The sequence below is a fragment of the Thermobia domestica genome, chromosome 11 (genome assembly GCF_964235325.1).
Source record: "Thermobia domestica chromosome 11, izTheDome1.hap1.1, whole genome shotgun sequence".
NCBI lineage: Eukaryota > Metazoa > Arthropoda > Insecta > Zygentoma > Lepismatidae > Thermobia > Thermobia domestica.
In genome coordinates this window covers 18,180,624-18,197,767 of record NC_137464.1, presented here as the reverse complement: position 1 = coordinate 18,197,767, position 17,144 = coordinate 18,180,624, and the positions used below count along the sequence as shown (strand labels likewise).

General features: G+C 38.7%; 1 protein-coding gene across 2 annotated transcripts in view; it reads left to right on the top strand.

Annotated features, from left to right (window-relative positions):
- LOC145663934 (tubulin epsilon and delta complex protein 1-like) overlaps positions 1-17,144 on the top strand; it is a 31,047-nt gene extending 13,903 nt beyond the window's left edge. For both annotated transcript variants that reach the window (XM_081730144.1, XM_081730145.1), the window contains exons 5-6: positions 4,148-4,324; positions 16,345-17,144. In XM_081730144.1, the coding sequence (XP_081586270.1) occupies positions 4,148-4,324; positions 16,345-16,773 (606 nt within the window). In that variant the 3' untranslated portion in view covers positions 16,774-17,144. The remainder of the gene's footprint in view (positions 1-4,147; positions 4,325-16,344) is intronic.

The window sequence follows — 17,144 nt, the reverse complement described above, 5'->3', positions numbered from 1 at the left end:
ATTATTTTTCACTTTGAAATCGTTCTTTTTTTCCTTTCGCCACTTTCTTTAATGCAGATTAAATGCTTACAATGGGACGAAAAAAAAGTGTATTAAGTTTTGATTTTTATATTGGAATGTTAATAAAAAAAAAGTGATACCAGAAATACGGCATACTGCAGTTCCTAAACTCAATATCTTAGACACCCTGTATGCGAAATATCTGTCCCTCAACTCGATTAGGATTTAGGATTTTTAGATTTCTGGGGTCTCGGCATCTAAGGCTATTTAGCCCGTCGCGTTTGAGGGAGCACACTATCCAGGGAAAGGGAAGGAAGGAAGCGGCCTGGACCTATAAATTAGGTACCACCCCGGCATTTGCCTGGTGTGAATGAGGAAAACCCAGAAAAACCTCATTCAGGGTGGCTGGCCTGAAAGAGCGTGTTACACTTTTTCGACCGAGTGCCCCCACCGGGAATCGAACGCGGGACCGCTCGCACCGAAGGCGAATGTGTTAGCGACTACGCTACGCGGGGCCACTTCCCTCAACTCGAGTGCGCGGAAATCTTTTACTGGTAGTTCTTTATTGGACTTGAGGAAGAGAAGAGTTTGGCAAACGTAATACGAAAGAAAACAAATTTTAATATTCATAAATATGTAATTATTAACTTTTTAAAAACATACAAAAATTAAATAAATATGTTTTAATTAACATTAAGAAAATTATTAACAGTTCGTCTGATTGCTTCATTTCCTAGCTTTCCTATATAATACAAAAATTAAATCAACATTAGATCAGAAGTGCAAGAATCGTGAACAAGCGAAAACTCAATCCATGACAAGGTTAGGCAAAAAAAGGCCACAAACTCATTAAACTATTTAATTTAGATGAATAAATAAGATAGAGAGAAAATATAAAGATAAATGAGGTGAGATAAAGATAGAAGTGTAGGAAATGTACCGGTATATATATCTTGATTCGCGCTTAGTTTTCAGTGCCTAGCTTACTCTATATGTCGTAAATTGTGAGTTTTACTATGTACCTCGCGCCCAAACGTCTGGCGCCTAAACGGCTTTGCGCCCAAACGTCCGGGGCCCAAACGGCAGCGCCGAAACGTCCGCGCCCAAATGGTGGCGCCCAAACGTCCTGTCCCGGATATTGCGGCCCACAGCATCACCGAGCCGCCGCCATGCTTCACAGTTGGATGGAGACACTGCAGATCATAAGCTTCTTTGGGCGTTCTCCACACATAAACACTGCCCGCGGTTGGGAATAGGGTGAAGGATGACTCATCTGACCATATCACACGTTTCCAGTCCTCAACGGTCCAAGTTGTATGGTCGCGGCACCATTTGCGGCGTGCGAAAGCGTTATGGTCCCTGATGAGCGGTTTGGCCCGTGCAACACGACCCCTTAAGTTCCTGTCATGTAATTCGCGGCGGACTGTGATTGTCGAAACAGGGTGGGGGAGGTGCTGATTGAGTTCCTCTGTCACTTGCTCCGCAGTGGCACGACGGTTCCGCGTGACATTGCGCTTTAATACCTGGCGTGACCTATCACTCATGATTTTCTTCCGCTTCCCCGATGTGGTTTTCCCGTGTGTTCTTTAGGCCGTCATCACCTTCGACACTGTCCCACGCGACACACCTAACACAGTGGCCACTGCCGTCACACTCACTCCACATAACCGCGCACCAACAATTTGCCCTCTTTGAAAATCTGAGAGGTCTCCCATTTTACACCACCTCCGTATGCTGCAGCTACTGGACACTGCTGTTCCACTGCGCCTGACGTAGTATGAAGACCGACCTAACACTCCACTACCAGCGGTCCGGCGCTGCGGGCGCCACGACACCACTGCCAACCCATACATCTGACGTGTTGCCAACTACAGGTGTTTCCATTTTTCTGATCACCATCTATATATATATATATATATATATATAATTCAATACTTGATTTGGGGAGCGCGGTGACTCAGTGGTAGAGCGTTCACCTCCGGTACTTGGGGTCACACTGGTTCGATCCCAACTCGCGCCGTGTGAACTTTGTGGTGGACAAACATCGTGCTCGTGATTTTCTCGGGGTTCTCCCGTTTCCTCCCACTTCTTTCCTTCCACCATTTCACTCATTTCTCATCATCACCGTCTCCTTTAGCCTAACTGGCATAACCGTGGAACGTAAAACTTAAAGATTTCATTTCATTTTTTGATTTGAATTGATTAAACTTTTAGTCGCTAACGTCCCTTTTTTGTACCAAGGTTTGTGGACGGGACCTTCGCATCCACTACTCGGTTATTATTATTATTATTATTATTATTATTATTATTATTATTATTATTATTATTATTATTATTATTATACCCAGCGAGGCAGGGACCACGATAACGCTCAATGAGAGTATCCTTGTCAGTGACTTGGCCACATGGGAATATACAGAAGATTGTTCGCTTTATATCCGACCATTTTTGAGGGGTACTCAACTCACCATAAGAGATACCGCACCACCACCATCGATCATACTCTATTGGACCCTTAGCATTGGACCTATCACACGGCATCGCAGTTTCCATTGCAGCAAGCTCCGGCGCGGGACAGGCATGGGAATTGTGTCCCACTCCTTCCTGCAAGCTTTCCAGATACCATTCAAGGTGCGCGGGCGATGTTGAAGACGTCGTTCCAACAGTCCAAATGCGCAAAATTCCATTGGATTGGTATCTGGGATTTTCACAGGAATGTCTTCAAACGGAATGACACGAATTCCTAATTCCTCTGTCATTTCCTGATAAAAACTTAGTGATGTTCTGTCTGCTTGACTCAAAGTCTTGTCCATATGGATCATCACGTGGTTCGCGTCCATTCCATATAATTGTGGGATGTCTCTCCGATAGATAGGTGCCAGAATGGATTCTTGAAAGTATCTTGCATTCACCTTCACGTTTCCACCATCAACTTACCCGCATATCCGAATCCCGGAACAACCATAAAGCCACGAGGGAAACTTTCTCTGCACTGACGAACAAAGTTGCTGCGGCATTTGCCGTCTACGTCACGGTATGTGATCGCTTGAATGTGACCACCAACAGTGAGATGGACTATGATCCATCCATTGTGACAACTTTCTTCCATTTGAAACCCGCGAAGTACTTGACATACGGTTTCCTGCAGTTCGTCTTACATTCGGTAATGTGACGTGGTAGCAGATGGTGTACTCGGGCCTTCCGCACATACTTCAACTTGAGGCATGCGACTTGTTTTGTTCATAGTTGATGGTGCAGGGTGGACTCTGTGGCCCATATCACGTTGCGTCGGGTATTTTTTTGGCACGTCAATCGACGGATCCCCGTTAGCACTACCTGTGTCACTTTGCTTGCAGCACTTCTCCTGGTGGTTTTCGTGGGTGAATGTTTCGCAACAGCGGACCACAGTAGTTTTCGCAGTAGTCACCTCGAGTGTTAGTCGATTCTCCCGGCAGTTTTTCACAATGCGTACGTACAAAAACCTAGCACAGGAAAGAGCCCATACCTCCCATACCAGTTGATTTTCGGAACCATTTTATAACGCTCATGCGCCTACAAACTCAGACACAACACTGCTCCCGCTAGCAAACTCATAGTTCCAGCATGATATGCCAGATGGCAGGATCGAATCGAAAATGGTCGGATATACAGCAAACATCTTTCTGTATATCTTCTAATGTGTGACCATTTTGATTGAAAATTTATCTACTTTAAACTAACAGTACGTACTTAGAATTAATTGCTTTTCACATAATACATGTATGGAATCATATTTACTTAATACTCCCAAATACAGAATGAGAGGTCAATATAGACTGGCCAGGCCTATATTTCATGGTACTATTGTGGCATTCGCTTGGTAGAACTTGAAAACAAAAACCTTGGAAGAAAGTCGGGATGGTCTGTCATCAAATTTGAACTCGGGATTGTAATAGAATTTAAGGGAGAAAAACTGAAGCAACCTTACCACAGCAGGGAGAAAACGTTGTCGCGTTAAATTCTTTATATAGCTTTACTCAGTTTTATTTTCAAATTATTCAGTCAATTTTAAAGCTTTTCCGCTAATGATTAATTTTATTCAGTATATATATTTCATACAATGTTTTATTTCAAGATTTATGTCATAGACGTTGATTGTTATTTCAAGATTCATGAAGCTACGGTTGGTGCTGGTGGTTTGAAGCATCTTTCCTCGAGACAAACAAAACTGATTAAAGATAGTGAACAGCTAGCTGAGTACCTTCAAAGTAGCAAAGAGGATGTTCTACTTCTAGAGTTGTATTTGAAATGGAGAAAGAAGTGTTCTGTATTTTGGCAATGGATGGTAAGAACAATATGACTTCTTAATTATTTATAATCCTTAAGTGAATAGCACACTCAATTACAAAAGTAAAGTACAGAGTTCGAGTAATACATATATGGGTGAAAATCTTAATTGGGGACAATTTGCAAGCACTTAGTGGCAAAAGAGTGAAAGATTTATCAAATATTCTTATTATAGCTTTGTGTGTCTGATTTTTAATATTACCCACACAAAACAGTTTTGTTAAACTTTTTTTAAAAAATATATTAACGTAGTAGAAACATGGCATCCCATTACGGCGGTGCTTAACTAACTATACATTGAATTCATTGGCAGTTGTTACTTTAGATAAATATTTGGGCGCATCTTCTTAGAAATGAAATGAAATGAATTGAATTGAATTCCAAATTAACTTCTTCAAGAAAAAAGAGCAGGAATTACAAAATATCATACTTCATACATAATGTAATTGTATGTATTTTTGCCGAATTATGTTTCCTTCGCAAGGGTTTTTCCTTGTATAGGTACCAAAGAGTAATAGTGAAAGAGTAACTCCCAGGAACTCGGTAAAATAGAATAATAAAAATATTATTAATAAAACAGACAAGATTTACCTCAAGGGACCGTCGCTACTCTGAACTATAACATACGTAATTTGTATTAAGATTACAAAGAAACTTATTTGAAGATCTGATGAAAAAAAACAATTATAAAGTATTTTTAAAATGTATATTTCCTTAAATATATGCAAGTATTACAAATACTGAATGTATTAAAATACGAAACATTGATATAATAAACAAATACTGTATTGAAATACTGAACATAGACTGCAGGTTGGGCCAGATTCAATAACTCCGTTTTGAATGGATTTTATTTTTATTGAGAAATATATAGCATGTTGAAATGGTTATATGTTACGTTACAAAAATGGAATCACACACCGATTTTCATATATTGAAAGTCACCAATTTTCAGTATAGTGGTCGTCCTGGGCACCACTTAAGTCAATACAGGCTTACAGACACACAGGGACTTTTTCACATGTCTTCCTACACATACTCAACTGAAAATTGTTGAACTCCTGAACAGTTACTTCACGCAGATGTTGCTCACTGTCAATAGGATTAGTGTACACTGTTTCTGAGGTGACCCTAAAACAAAAAGTCAGTGAGAATGTTAGGTGGTCTCGCTGGGCATTCTAAAGGCTCTCCTGCCGGTTCAGCGTTGAGGAAAAACTTAAACGCCCCAATAATTTTGGCGTAGTGTGGTGGGGCTCCATCTTGCTGTTACCACAGTTCTTGAAAGTTCTGTCACCTATGAAGTTCTAGGATGACAGTTTTCCTCGGTAACTGTAGCTAGCTTTCCCCTGTGTGCCATATTCTCCAGGAAAAACGGGCCAATCAGTCCTCGTACGTCACGCCGCTCCACACCATCACTCCCGGAGATTGGAAATTATTAACCAACTTAAGCACTGCCAGTTTCATCGAACTGCATATTTATTCTCTGTAGGGGGCGCGGTGGCTCAGTGGTAGAGCGTTTACCTCCGGTGCTTGGGGTCCCTGGTTCGACCCCAGCTCGCACCGTGTGGACTTTGTGGTGGACAAACACTGTGCTCGTGGGTTTTCTCGGGGTTCTCCTGTTTCCTCCCACCTTCTTCATTCCACAATTTCATTCATCTCTCATCATCACCGTCTCCTTTAGCCTAACCGGCATAACCGTGGGACGTAAAACTTAAAGATTTCATTTCATTTTTTTTTTCATTTATTTTCTGTGGATTACTGGCGATCCAAACTCTTCCAACAGCATACAGTGACTTATGATAAGTAGTTAGTATCGACTGCAAAACGTACTTCCTTCGTTTTCCGTGTGTTGTTGAATTGATTGGCTATTAATGATCAAAAACTGTCTAATTGCGCCTGGCCCACCCACTACAAATATAAAATACAAACAGTGAACACAAAGGAGTTTCGTAGTATGATTAGGGTTGCCACATTTCAAAAATGAAAATCCAGGGCGCTACTAAATTGCGAGAATCTTTGAAATACTTAAAATAAAAAGAAGTGTTATATACTTATTTACTTTGTTTCATTAGATAGAGTTGTTCAATTATTACGTAATAACATTTTTAGTTATTTTAATAGACCTTTTCCGCCTTAGTTAAGTAAATGTAAGCAGATGATTTACCCACTCTCCCTGGTAAGCTTCTTTTTCTTCTTTTTCTTTCTTTTTTTTTTTTTTCAATTTCTCAGGATCTGTTACATTTTGTGAGCTCACTTAAGGTATGATGTGTCCTTTCACACGATTTGTCTTTTCGTGTTTTTTAAGAACAGTTAATTCATTGGGAATATGTTCTGGTGGCGTTTTTGTTATCTTCAGAAAACTTCTTTCGTTGAATTTTTATTTTATTTCTGTTAAGAGAATAATTACATACCTAATCCTGTAAAAAAAAAAAAGCAAACTATAATATTCCCTGAAATCTTCTTCTTCGCTGAAATCCGGGATATTTAAGCATCCCGAGAAATATTTTCTGGATGCCGGGACGCAGATCTCGAATCCGGGACGAATGGCAACCTTAAGTATGATTAAGAAACCTCTCTTGAAACTTAGTTTTTTGAGCACAGTTTCGAGTTAACGTTCTCTTTCAGAAATTCAATAATACTTTTCCTTCGTTTCCTCACTTATTGATCTCTTATTTATTTATTTCATTATTTTGTTCCGGTAGGTAGCTTTTATAAGAGTCCTAATTTGACTCAAGCATCCTTCATCCATTTTAAGTGTAAATGTCTTTGAAAATACTATATTGTCAGTTTGCTGTTCAACTTTCGATTTATTATTATTACTATTAATTAAATTATTAGTAAATTCCTCACCAAATACTAGTCTCTTTTTCACGTATCTGGGCGTTTTCAATCAACTCTACAGAATTTTGGAACTTGGAGTTAAATATTTTTGCTTCAATCTCAACAAACGCTTTTTGTATTTTCTGATCTTGCTCATTCTTCTCTCAATCAATGATCGTGGAGGACCACCATGACGGGCTACTCAACAAGTTAACGACAATTTGAAAGACACTACGACTACAACATATTGTTTCTACGAAATTAATCCAATGTGCTTTAAGCAGGTAATTTATGCTATGATTGCATGTAAAATATATATCACAGAGACTGCTGTTAGCATTAATTTTCATAATTGTACTACTTATTGATTAATATATATTGCAGTTTATAAAAATAAGTATATAAAATGAGCTTAACTAATGTTACTCTTCCCTGCCTCTTACACAACTACAGTAGTACTGTCAGTTGCCGGTTGAAGCGCTTATATCTAAATCACATGCACAAAGACATACGGGACCTGTCGTTATTTCAACATTACGAAATATATAAGTGCAGTTAAATGAAAATGGTCCATTTCCATGTACAGACTTTTTTACTGGTTAGAGCTATATATATAATGACCATTGCTGTTGAGGCATTTATCCCACCTTGACACGAGATTATGAATGCTCTGCAAGAAGAACTCCTTGGATTGAGTATGGATCCACCCTGTCACTGCTTGCTACACTTCTTCATCCGATCCATAGTGGTGTCTCCGGAGGTGATTCGTGTGTGGCCCAAAAACGTGCAAATCACAGGGACTTAAAGTCAGGATTATACGCGAGGTGGTATAGCATTTCCCACTTCCACGACGCCAAAAGATCCTATGTTTGTTTGGCGACCTGAGGCCGGGCATTGTCGTGCAATAAAATGATGCCCTTTGTGAGGTTACCCTGGCGTTTATTCTTGATTCCGCAGCCAACGGAGAATGTCGCAGTATTTGTTGGCGTTTATTGTTTCTCTTTTGGGGAGGAACTCCACTAACAGATGCCGCTGCTCGTCGAAGAACACAGTCACCATGACCTTAGCAGCTGATAAGGAATGAATTTTCGTTGGTTTAGGCGACTCTGCATGCTTGCACTGCATACTCTCAGGTTTGGATTCCGGTTGAAAAAATGAACATATGGATTCACCTGCGGCAATGATCTTTCCTTCGTCACCCTCGTTCTGATATCGCGTCAAATGGTTCAGTGATATTCCCATTCTGTTGTGTCGCTGTTCCTCAGACAAACACCTGGGGACTCATTGAACACAAAACTTCTGGTAACCAAGTCGATTGCGCACAATGTCATGCACACGCCACGGGACACGTGTACTTGAGCAGTAATGACATCCAAGGAGATTCGTCTACCAGTTTGAATACAATTGTCAATAGTAGCAACTGTCTAATCAGGAATACGATTCGTCACCTGCTCGGGTTGCGCATCATCAGTCAGTGTCTCCCTGCCACCACGAAAACACCGACACCCTTTCGCATTGCTTTGCGTGAAACACACTTCGCACCATACACAAACTGCATTCTCCTGTGTATGTCAGTTGGATGGACACTTTCCGCACAAAGAAAGCATATCACACCCCGCTGTTCTTCCTTAGTAACGTTGGTCACTGGCATCTCCCTTGGTGTGTAACACGACGCCACGTCTTACCCGGGGGAGAGAAAGGAACATTAATAAGTAACTAACTTCCGCTAACATGCCACACTACGCCCATGCGCAACAAATGTAACATTTATTATGGCCTACATATATGTGGATATAAGCAGCAAACAGACTAACATCTCCCTCAACATGTTGTCCGGATATTTGTAATTGGACCTTTTCATTTGACTGAACCTTATACATATGCATTTAATATTTATCGTCATAAATTTCGAATATGCAGCAGTCATATCTATGTGCAGTGTCACAGTTATTCACAGAAATAAAAATTGCACCGGTTCGGTAACTTTAAGAAAATTGATCAATGGTTGTTTCAACATTAAAGTATGGGTGGGACAGGGAGAGCGTGACGAAATCATGAAAATTTTTATTGTTTCATTCAAAATAAACGGTAGCTATTTTGACTTCAACCTGGATATATCTGTTTTATAACCATGTAGCATTATGGACTACAATATGTAAAATTGGTACGGAGGATGCACTTTAAAATACACGAAATTCTACAGAGGATACAAAATTATCCCCAATTCAGATTTTGACCTATACAGGGTGTTTCAAAACAACACCGACAATGTCTGGGAGGTGATTTCTGACACCTAGATAAGACAAAAACTATATACCAACCTGGGTGCACAAATGCTTCCTTTTGGAGTTATAGGCTGCCGAAAACATGAAAAATGAACATTAAAGGTTAGTAACTCCAAAACGATTTGACCTACCGTAGTCAGTCAAGATTTCACTTAGGAACTAATACGTACGCTGTCCAAATATAAATGTTTCAGAATCCTAAGGTACTCACGAAGCAATTTTTATAGAGGGACTTTGGCTACGGGCATATAATTTGAAGTACTCTCCAACTGCCTCCATAAAAATTGTCGCGGAAGTACCACAGGATTCTGAAACTTGGATATTTGGATAGTACACATACTAGTTCCTCAGTGGTCTTGACCCGACTATGATAGGTCCCATAGTTTTGGAGCTATGAACCTTTAAACTTCATTTTTTTTTTTTTTTCATGTTTTCGGCAGCCTATAACTCCAAAAAGAAGCATTTGTGCACCCAGGTTGGTCTATACTTTTTATCTTATCTTGGTGTCAGGAATCATCTCCCAAACGTTGTCGGTGTTGTTTCGAAACACTATTTTATATATATTGTAAAATTCTTTCAGTCTATAAAGGTAGAGCAATTACTGCATACGGGAATTTGGACTTTCCCATCACCTTTTATTATAAAATTGTCTTCTTAAATACAAAAGCTATACAATAAGCAGTTCCACTAATAATTTGGGTAGGATAAAGAAAGGAACCCGGTGACCAAACTTTTGCAGCTGAGGTTCCTCTCGGTGACCAGGCGTCGTGAGAGGGGTTAAGATGAGGTTTCTTTCTCGGTGACCAGGCGTCGTGAGAGAGGGTAGAAACCCAGTGCCCCAGCGTCGTGGGCTTAAGGATAGGTACCTCTCGGTGACCAAGCGTCGTGACAGGGATTTTAGGTGGTTCGATCAACCTGGGCAGATTGATGCTCGAAGATGTGTGCTGCTCTCTTTCATCCTGGAGTGTCGGCTACCATCGGTGATCTCCGTCTTGCTGACTGCTGGGCGACTCCTCTTCGGGTTCGTCGTCTGCGATGTTTTTGTTTACTATTAACACGTGTTAGTACACAGGTTATCGCATGTTATGGGGACATGCGGAACCTTACAATATATATCCTGATGATTTAAAAATATATATATTCTTTTTTTCTGATCTATATTGCAAGGTCAGGCATACTGGTACCAGTTCTGAGAATATTACGAGACCCTTCTCTGCTCATGTTGTAGGAAGTATAAGTGCAGATGAATAACTAAGAGAGTATTTTTGTTTTCGTTTGTAGAATGGCTTTTATTATTATTAAGTACTCTGCCTTTCGACAGGTCCTGGGCCTAAAGAGTTTTTTATTTATTTATTTAGGCCTGGAAATGTTTCTTCCACGTTTTTCGATCCTCAGCTTCCTCTTTTAACTCCCAATATTTTCTACTGTTTCTCAAATCATCGATCAGTTGTGTTCTTCTTCTTCCTATTCCTCGCTTTCCTTCCATCTTTTCTTCTATGGCGGTATGAAAAAGACAATTTCTTCGCAAGATGTCTCCAATCCAACTGGCCTTCCTACAAAGCATGCTGGCTAGAAGTGTCCTCTTCTCTTCTATCCGTTTTATAACATCTTCGTTTGTTGCTCTCTCTGTCCATTTTATCTTTTCCATTTTCCTCCAACCACATTTCGAAGCTCTCTACATATTTCTTCTCTAACTTTCGTAATACCCAAGTCTCAAGATTTAGCATTTGACCAACTTCTTCCTACGTCCAATATTGATCTTGCTAGTTAAGAGTGATCTTTTCTTGTTGAATACTTGTTTTGCTATGGCAATTCTGCGCGTTTCCTCGGGATATTCTTATGACTTTCGACTTTTCGATGTTAAAAGAAACAACAATGCCACAGATTTGCTGTAGTAGTCCAATTTTAATCCAAATGTTATTGCCAGTGACGAGACGTAGATGTACGGATATGATCTGAATACTGAAGCGGTTAGCGTACGCGACTGTGGCGTGGGTGACCCGGATTCGATTCCCGGCGGGAGCTCATGTGGTTTAGACTCCACGTTAATCAGTAGGTCCATGTCTCATATGGCCTCGCTGCTGAACAGAATATTAAACTCAAAATCAACTCAACACAATCATTAAAGTAAAAATCTTACAGTTCCCTCCCCACAACCCCGAAAAAAAATGTATGAGACGCAAAGAGCAAAGTGAAAGTAATGTTAACCTTTGGCCATCGTGGTGTGGTCCATCTCGAGTACGTTTAAACGATCACGGAACAGTACTACTTTTATATTCTTCATATTTTTGTGGCTCAATTCGTCGCAACCGGAAAAGTGGATACTAGGGTCCTGGAAGATTTACAAGTCACTTCCACCCAACAATTGTTAGTGAAGCATCAACTACTACAGATCCGGGGCTGTGATGGCTCAGTGGTAGAGCGTTCACCTCTGGTGCATGGGGTCCTTGGTTCGATCCCAGCTCGCGCCAAGTGAACTTTGTGGTGGACAAACACTGTGTGCGTGGGTTTCCTCGGAGTTTTCTCCCGTTTCCTCCCACTTTCTTCATTCCACCATTTCATTCATTTCTTATTATCGCCGTCTCCTTTAACCTAGCCGGCATAACCCTGGGACGTAAAACTTAAAGATTTCATTTACCACATTCGTCAATTGGTCTACTGACCAGATATAGCAGGGTTCCTACTGTCAGAGAAATCAGGGAAAGTCAGGAAAATTTTATAAAATATATTTTTTGTAACATTAATTGTACACCATTTTCAGCTTAGCCAACCATTAACGATCACAGTATGGAACGTTGCTCAGATTTTTATAAGTAGTAAGTGGAATGTACTTATGATCAATTGATTATTATTTGTCGCTATAGAATAAATGTTCTCATACATAAATATTCACCGTCATTTATTCCTTATTTATGTCAACGTCATCCGACACCTGCCATGAAATTCAGGGAATTTCCTGCCAAAGGTTAGGGAGAAGTCAGGGAAATAGATTTCTCCAGATCAGTAGAACCCTGTATAGCTTCGTGTGACTTGTGGTATTTCTCCAAGTCAAAGTTGTCACTCAAAAGTACTTTCTTCAAAAGTAGAGGAAAGGTAATAGGAAATACAATAATAGCCATCTCTTAGCGAAACTACATGATGAATTCCAAAACTGCTAACAACAATGGAAAGACCTTTTGATAAATGTATACAGTCAGAAGATGAAGCACACAAATGTGGTATTTCATTTTTGACAGGCAAAGCTCGAATACTTATTAATTAGGGTTGTAAATTGAATTAAAGAGGTATGCACATGACGGTTATGAACAAAAACATACTTATCTCTCACTTTTACGACCCTCCATTTATAAGGATATCGGAAACAATGAATAAAATCTGGAGAAGCCGATTCAGTCTAAAAATTTTAGTTTTAAACTAAAAATGCTGAATTTAGTGTTACTGACTATATTTACAGTGTACGAGTATTTTACATTAGTCTGAATAGTGTGCTTGATTAAAAATACTCTATTTTCCCTCTTTCTTTCATAACGTAATAGTGGATATTGGTCACTGAAAACTTAATATCGGAAATGACGGACAAAGAGCAGCATTACACCACTATGCTCCCCATTCACTCTGTTAAAACGACGGCATGAGTGTAGATACTTTCAAAACTTTCAAGACGGAACGTGTAAAAAAATATGCGACCTTAAGTAACAGACGGTCATGTTACTTTTTTTCTTCCTTTGTTTTGTGCTCAGAAGACAAGACAACTGAGTTGCAAGTTTCAAATATGTCTATATAGATTCTTCAGTATGTTGTTCATAACCATCATCTTTTAGACATTGCAAAACCACGCTCAGGAATTGTAAGTTATCATTCTATTTAAAGGTTTCTGTAATTCCTGAATCTTTAGGATTCTAAGCTTTCGACTCTCCCTTGGAGTCTTGCTCACGGAGGTTAAAAACAGGAAGAAAAAGAATAGAAATATCAAGGAATAAAAAAAGAAACGGACTTACTAAGGGAAAAGCTGTTGCACAAAAGATACGTTGTCCAGTGTCAGCGAACTCCAAATGAGGTGAAGCGAACTAAAATATGGCGGAGTCGGTTTCCTGTTTTTTGTTGGAAGGTTGCGAACTCATGTTATGTTATTTTTATTGTCATGCCAGTGCTGTAAAATAATTTGTAACAACCGCCTCCCATTCGTCAATCAGCCATCCCTTGTTTAGGTTTATTTTTTTAATGAATAAATAAATTTTCAAAAACCAGCCTCTCTGCTTCATTTCTAGTTCCAAATAAAATTTTTGAATCTTCTACCCTGTGTTGCATTTCTCTTAATTGTTTCGATAAACATGACACCGGTGTCAGGGTACTCGAAACATTTAAAAGAAACCCAACACAGGGGATAAGATTCAACACAGCTTTTCCCTTGGTAAGTCCGTCCTTTTTATTCCTTGATGTTTGTTCTTTTTCTTCTTGTTTTTAACCTCCGTGACCAAGACTCCAGGAGAGAGTCGAAAGCTTGGAATCCTAGATTCAGGAATTACAGAAACCTTTAAATAGAATCTTTTACTTTTTCATAACGAAACGTCGAGAAATCGTTCAAAATATGTTAGTGACTTTTTTTAATTTTAAGTTATAACTTTAAAGTAAGTTAATGTACTAATGACGCTTAGATGCCAAATATCGCTATGAGCATACTAAATGCTGCGAATCAAGTCTCACGTGTATAAACACATGATGTCAAAATGCGTCCTAAATAAGCTCTGTGGTAGAGACTTTTTTCTTTTGTGAGGAAAGAAATGATAGATGTAGGTAGTATTAGCTGCTGAAAATTCTTTTTCTGTATAAATAAGGGAAGCACTTACCTCTGGTGCGAGGGGCCTCTGGTTCGATCCCAGAGTTTGCGATGGGCTTCTGTCCGTGTTTTTTCTCGTGGTTCTCCAACATTTTCGTTGTATTAATTGTTTCGCACTGATTCTCTTTCATTGGTCTTTCATCTTCGTCAGCATCACGAGCATATCCATAGTACATTAAATTATAAATTTCATTTCATTATTGTTATTACTTGCCCTTTCGCTAACACTTCATCAAATAGAGATGGAAAGCAGACATCCTAGAAGTTTCTTTTCTTTTCTCTCTATTTCTTCCTTTTCCTATGTATTCGCCATACTGTTCGTGGACTTGAAGTAGTTTGTTTACTTCGAATAACTGTTTTTAGAGTTTCACCTTCCCAAAATATTTTCACTTTTTGAACCTTTTTCAAACTTAAATTCAGCTGAGGACATGGGCCATGTCCCTCGAAAGTGCTATTGTTGTACGATTTATAGCGGTCACTATGAAGCATCATCTTTTATTTGCTGTTGTGATATTGTTTGTCGTCTTCTTGTGATGACACACATACACCTCAACAGTGACACATATATCGCTTGTAATTTCAGGAAGTGATTTAACAAAGTCTTACAGTTTTTCGAGCCAGGGCCCTTAAGAAACAATTTTTGTGCATCTACGACAGCTTATTGCTTTAAAAGAACAGTATTCGAACTGTTTTATTGGTTTACTTTCATTTGGTATGAAAAATTACCTCCAGAAATTTGATGTTATTTTTCCATACATACTGTAAATATTTGAATTGCGCTAATTTTTGATTGGCAATTAATCTACATTTGTTAATTATGTTTTGTCTTATATCTCATTACGAGGTTTATATTTTCGAAATCTTCAGTCCATTTCGCCTATAGAAATAATGTCCGAGAAATAAAGACTGCATTGAAACAACGTCTATGATGACAAAGCAAACAGCAGATCAAGAACATGTAAAAAGAGCGTGCCCTGCAATTTATAGAAAGTGTCTCTGGAAAGTGCTTGTCATTGATGATAGACTACATTCCAATGAACCCTTTAGATATCCCAGAAAATACATTTTATCACTTCGCAGATCCTACCCTTGTGTCATTTGACCACAAATTCAAGAAAAATAGTTTCCAAAGTGATATCTCGTGTGAAAGCCATGGATGTAGATGAGAATCTCTCCGAACCCTTCATTTCGAACGGTACCATCAATGCTCAAACCTAGTTACAGGAATATGTGATGGGTCACCTGATTCCCTTTATTACGTAGCACCATGATCCAAGTGATATGTTTTATTCTGGCCAGTTACGGTAACGCCACATTATGCTGCTGATGTTATGGATTATCTCCGCAGTCTCCGCATTAATTTCGTGGAGAAACAGGACAATGCCCCAAATGTGCAGACGGGATGAGAAGTTTTGGGTTCTATACAACCAAGAGTATGCTAAAGGACCCAAGCTCCAAAAAAACTGTTCGTGGCTTCAAACGCATGTGGTTCAACATCAGCAAACATATTGCTGTCGAGAATGGTAAAACCATCATGTGTCACGTCTGGAAGATACTTCGTACTACTGGCAACCAGGACGTTCAACAGGCTTTGTGTGCAAGGAAACAATAGTGACATGTGTAAAGTACTTTAATCTATTCCCTCGAATCTGTATGGTTTTTGATGTAAATATTTTTGTGTTTTTGTAAAGCGCGCCTTATTTCTCGTACAATCCTTGCTTTCCAAGTGTTCAAACATAGTTTTCAGATTTAACATTATTTGTATAACAATGTGTGTCTTTAGTTTGTATGAAAATAGTTTTAATAATGTTATGTGTTATTATTAAAAAAATAGTGTAGAAAACAACCCGAATCCCACTTTTACGACGTGGTTGATTGTAGTGCATAAGCAGATTTATAGTCATAATACTATTCTTTTACGTTTGAGTATTTTTTGCTGATAACGATATAAATTGTTAAAATTATCAGAAAAAAAAAAGATTACGTATTCACTGCAATCTTTGCATATAAGAATTTGTTGTAAGAAATAGTTTCATAGTAAACTCACTGTTTTGTCTCTTTCTCTCTCTCTCTCAGGAAACTGTTCTTGAAGAAAAGATGAACAAACAATCTCTTCATACGTTAATTGACAGTGAAAAAAGTGACTTACTCTTAATATTGACAACAATTAGAAGTGAACTTGGAATTCATTTGCATTGCAATGACAAGTGCGTTGCTGAATATGAAAAAGATAAAGTTAGAAATACATGTGATTTAACATTGGCACCACTGGACGAACGTAAAAACATAGTCATTCATATTCCCAAGTTTCAACACGATACAAAAGTGGAGAGTCGAAATCTAGAGAAATGGCTAATGGACCTACATGCTAAGCTTAAAGCCACTAACGACTATTGTGAAATTGGTGAGACTTATGTGAGTAATTCGTTGTGTAAAGTTTATGAGGAAGCAAAAGACATGTTGGTCCTATTTTCTAAGTCCGCTTTTATGGACGAAGAAAATTAAATTTTTACAAGTTTAAACGGTCATGTTAAATTAGTTCATTTAATAGCAATTGTATTTGCTCTGGCTTAGAAATATTTAATGAAGCCTGGATGCAGATGTGTTACAATACCTCATGTACGATTGAAAAACAAACAAAAAAAGTTCCAACTCTTTTATAGAACAAGTGTCTTCAAGTGCGTTGTAATTAAAACACCTCAATTACATATAAGGCGATTTAAAAGAATTATACATTGCGAAATAAGATTATAAATTGATTACAGGGGGACGAGCATTTCCCAGGAAAAGAACAATGTAACAGAAGACTGTATTCTTATCTGATATTGCTATGTATTGTTATCGGTAGTACTATTACATATATTTTTTCAAAAAAA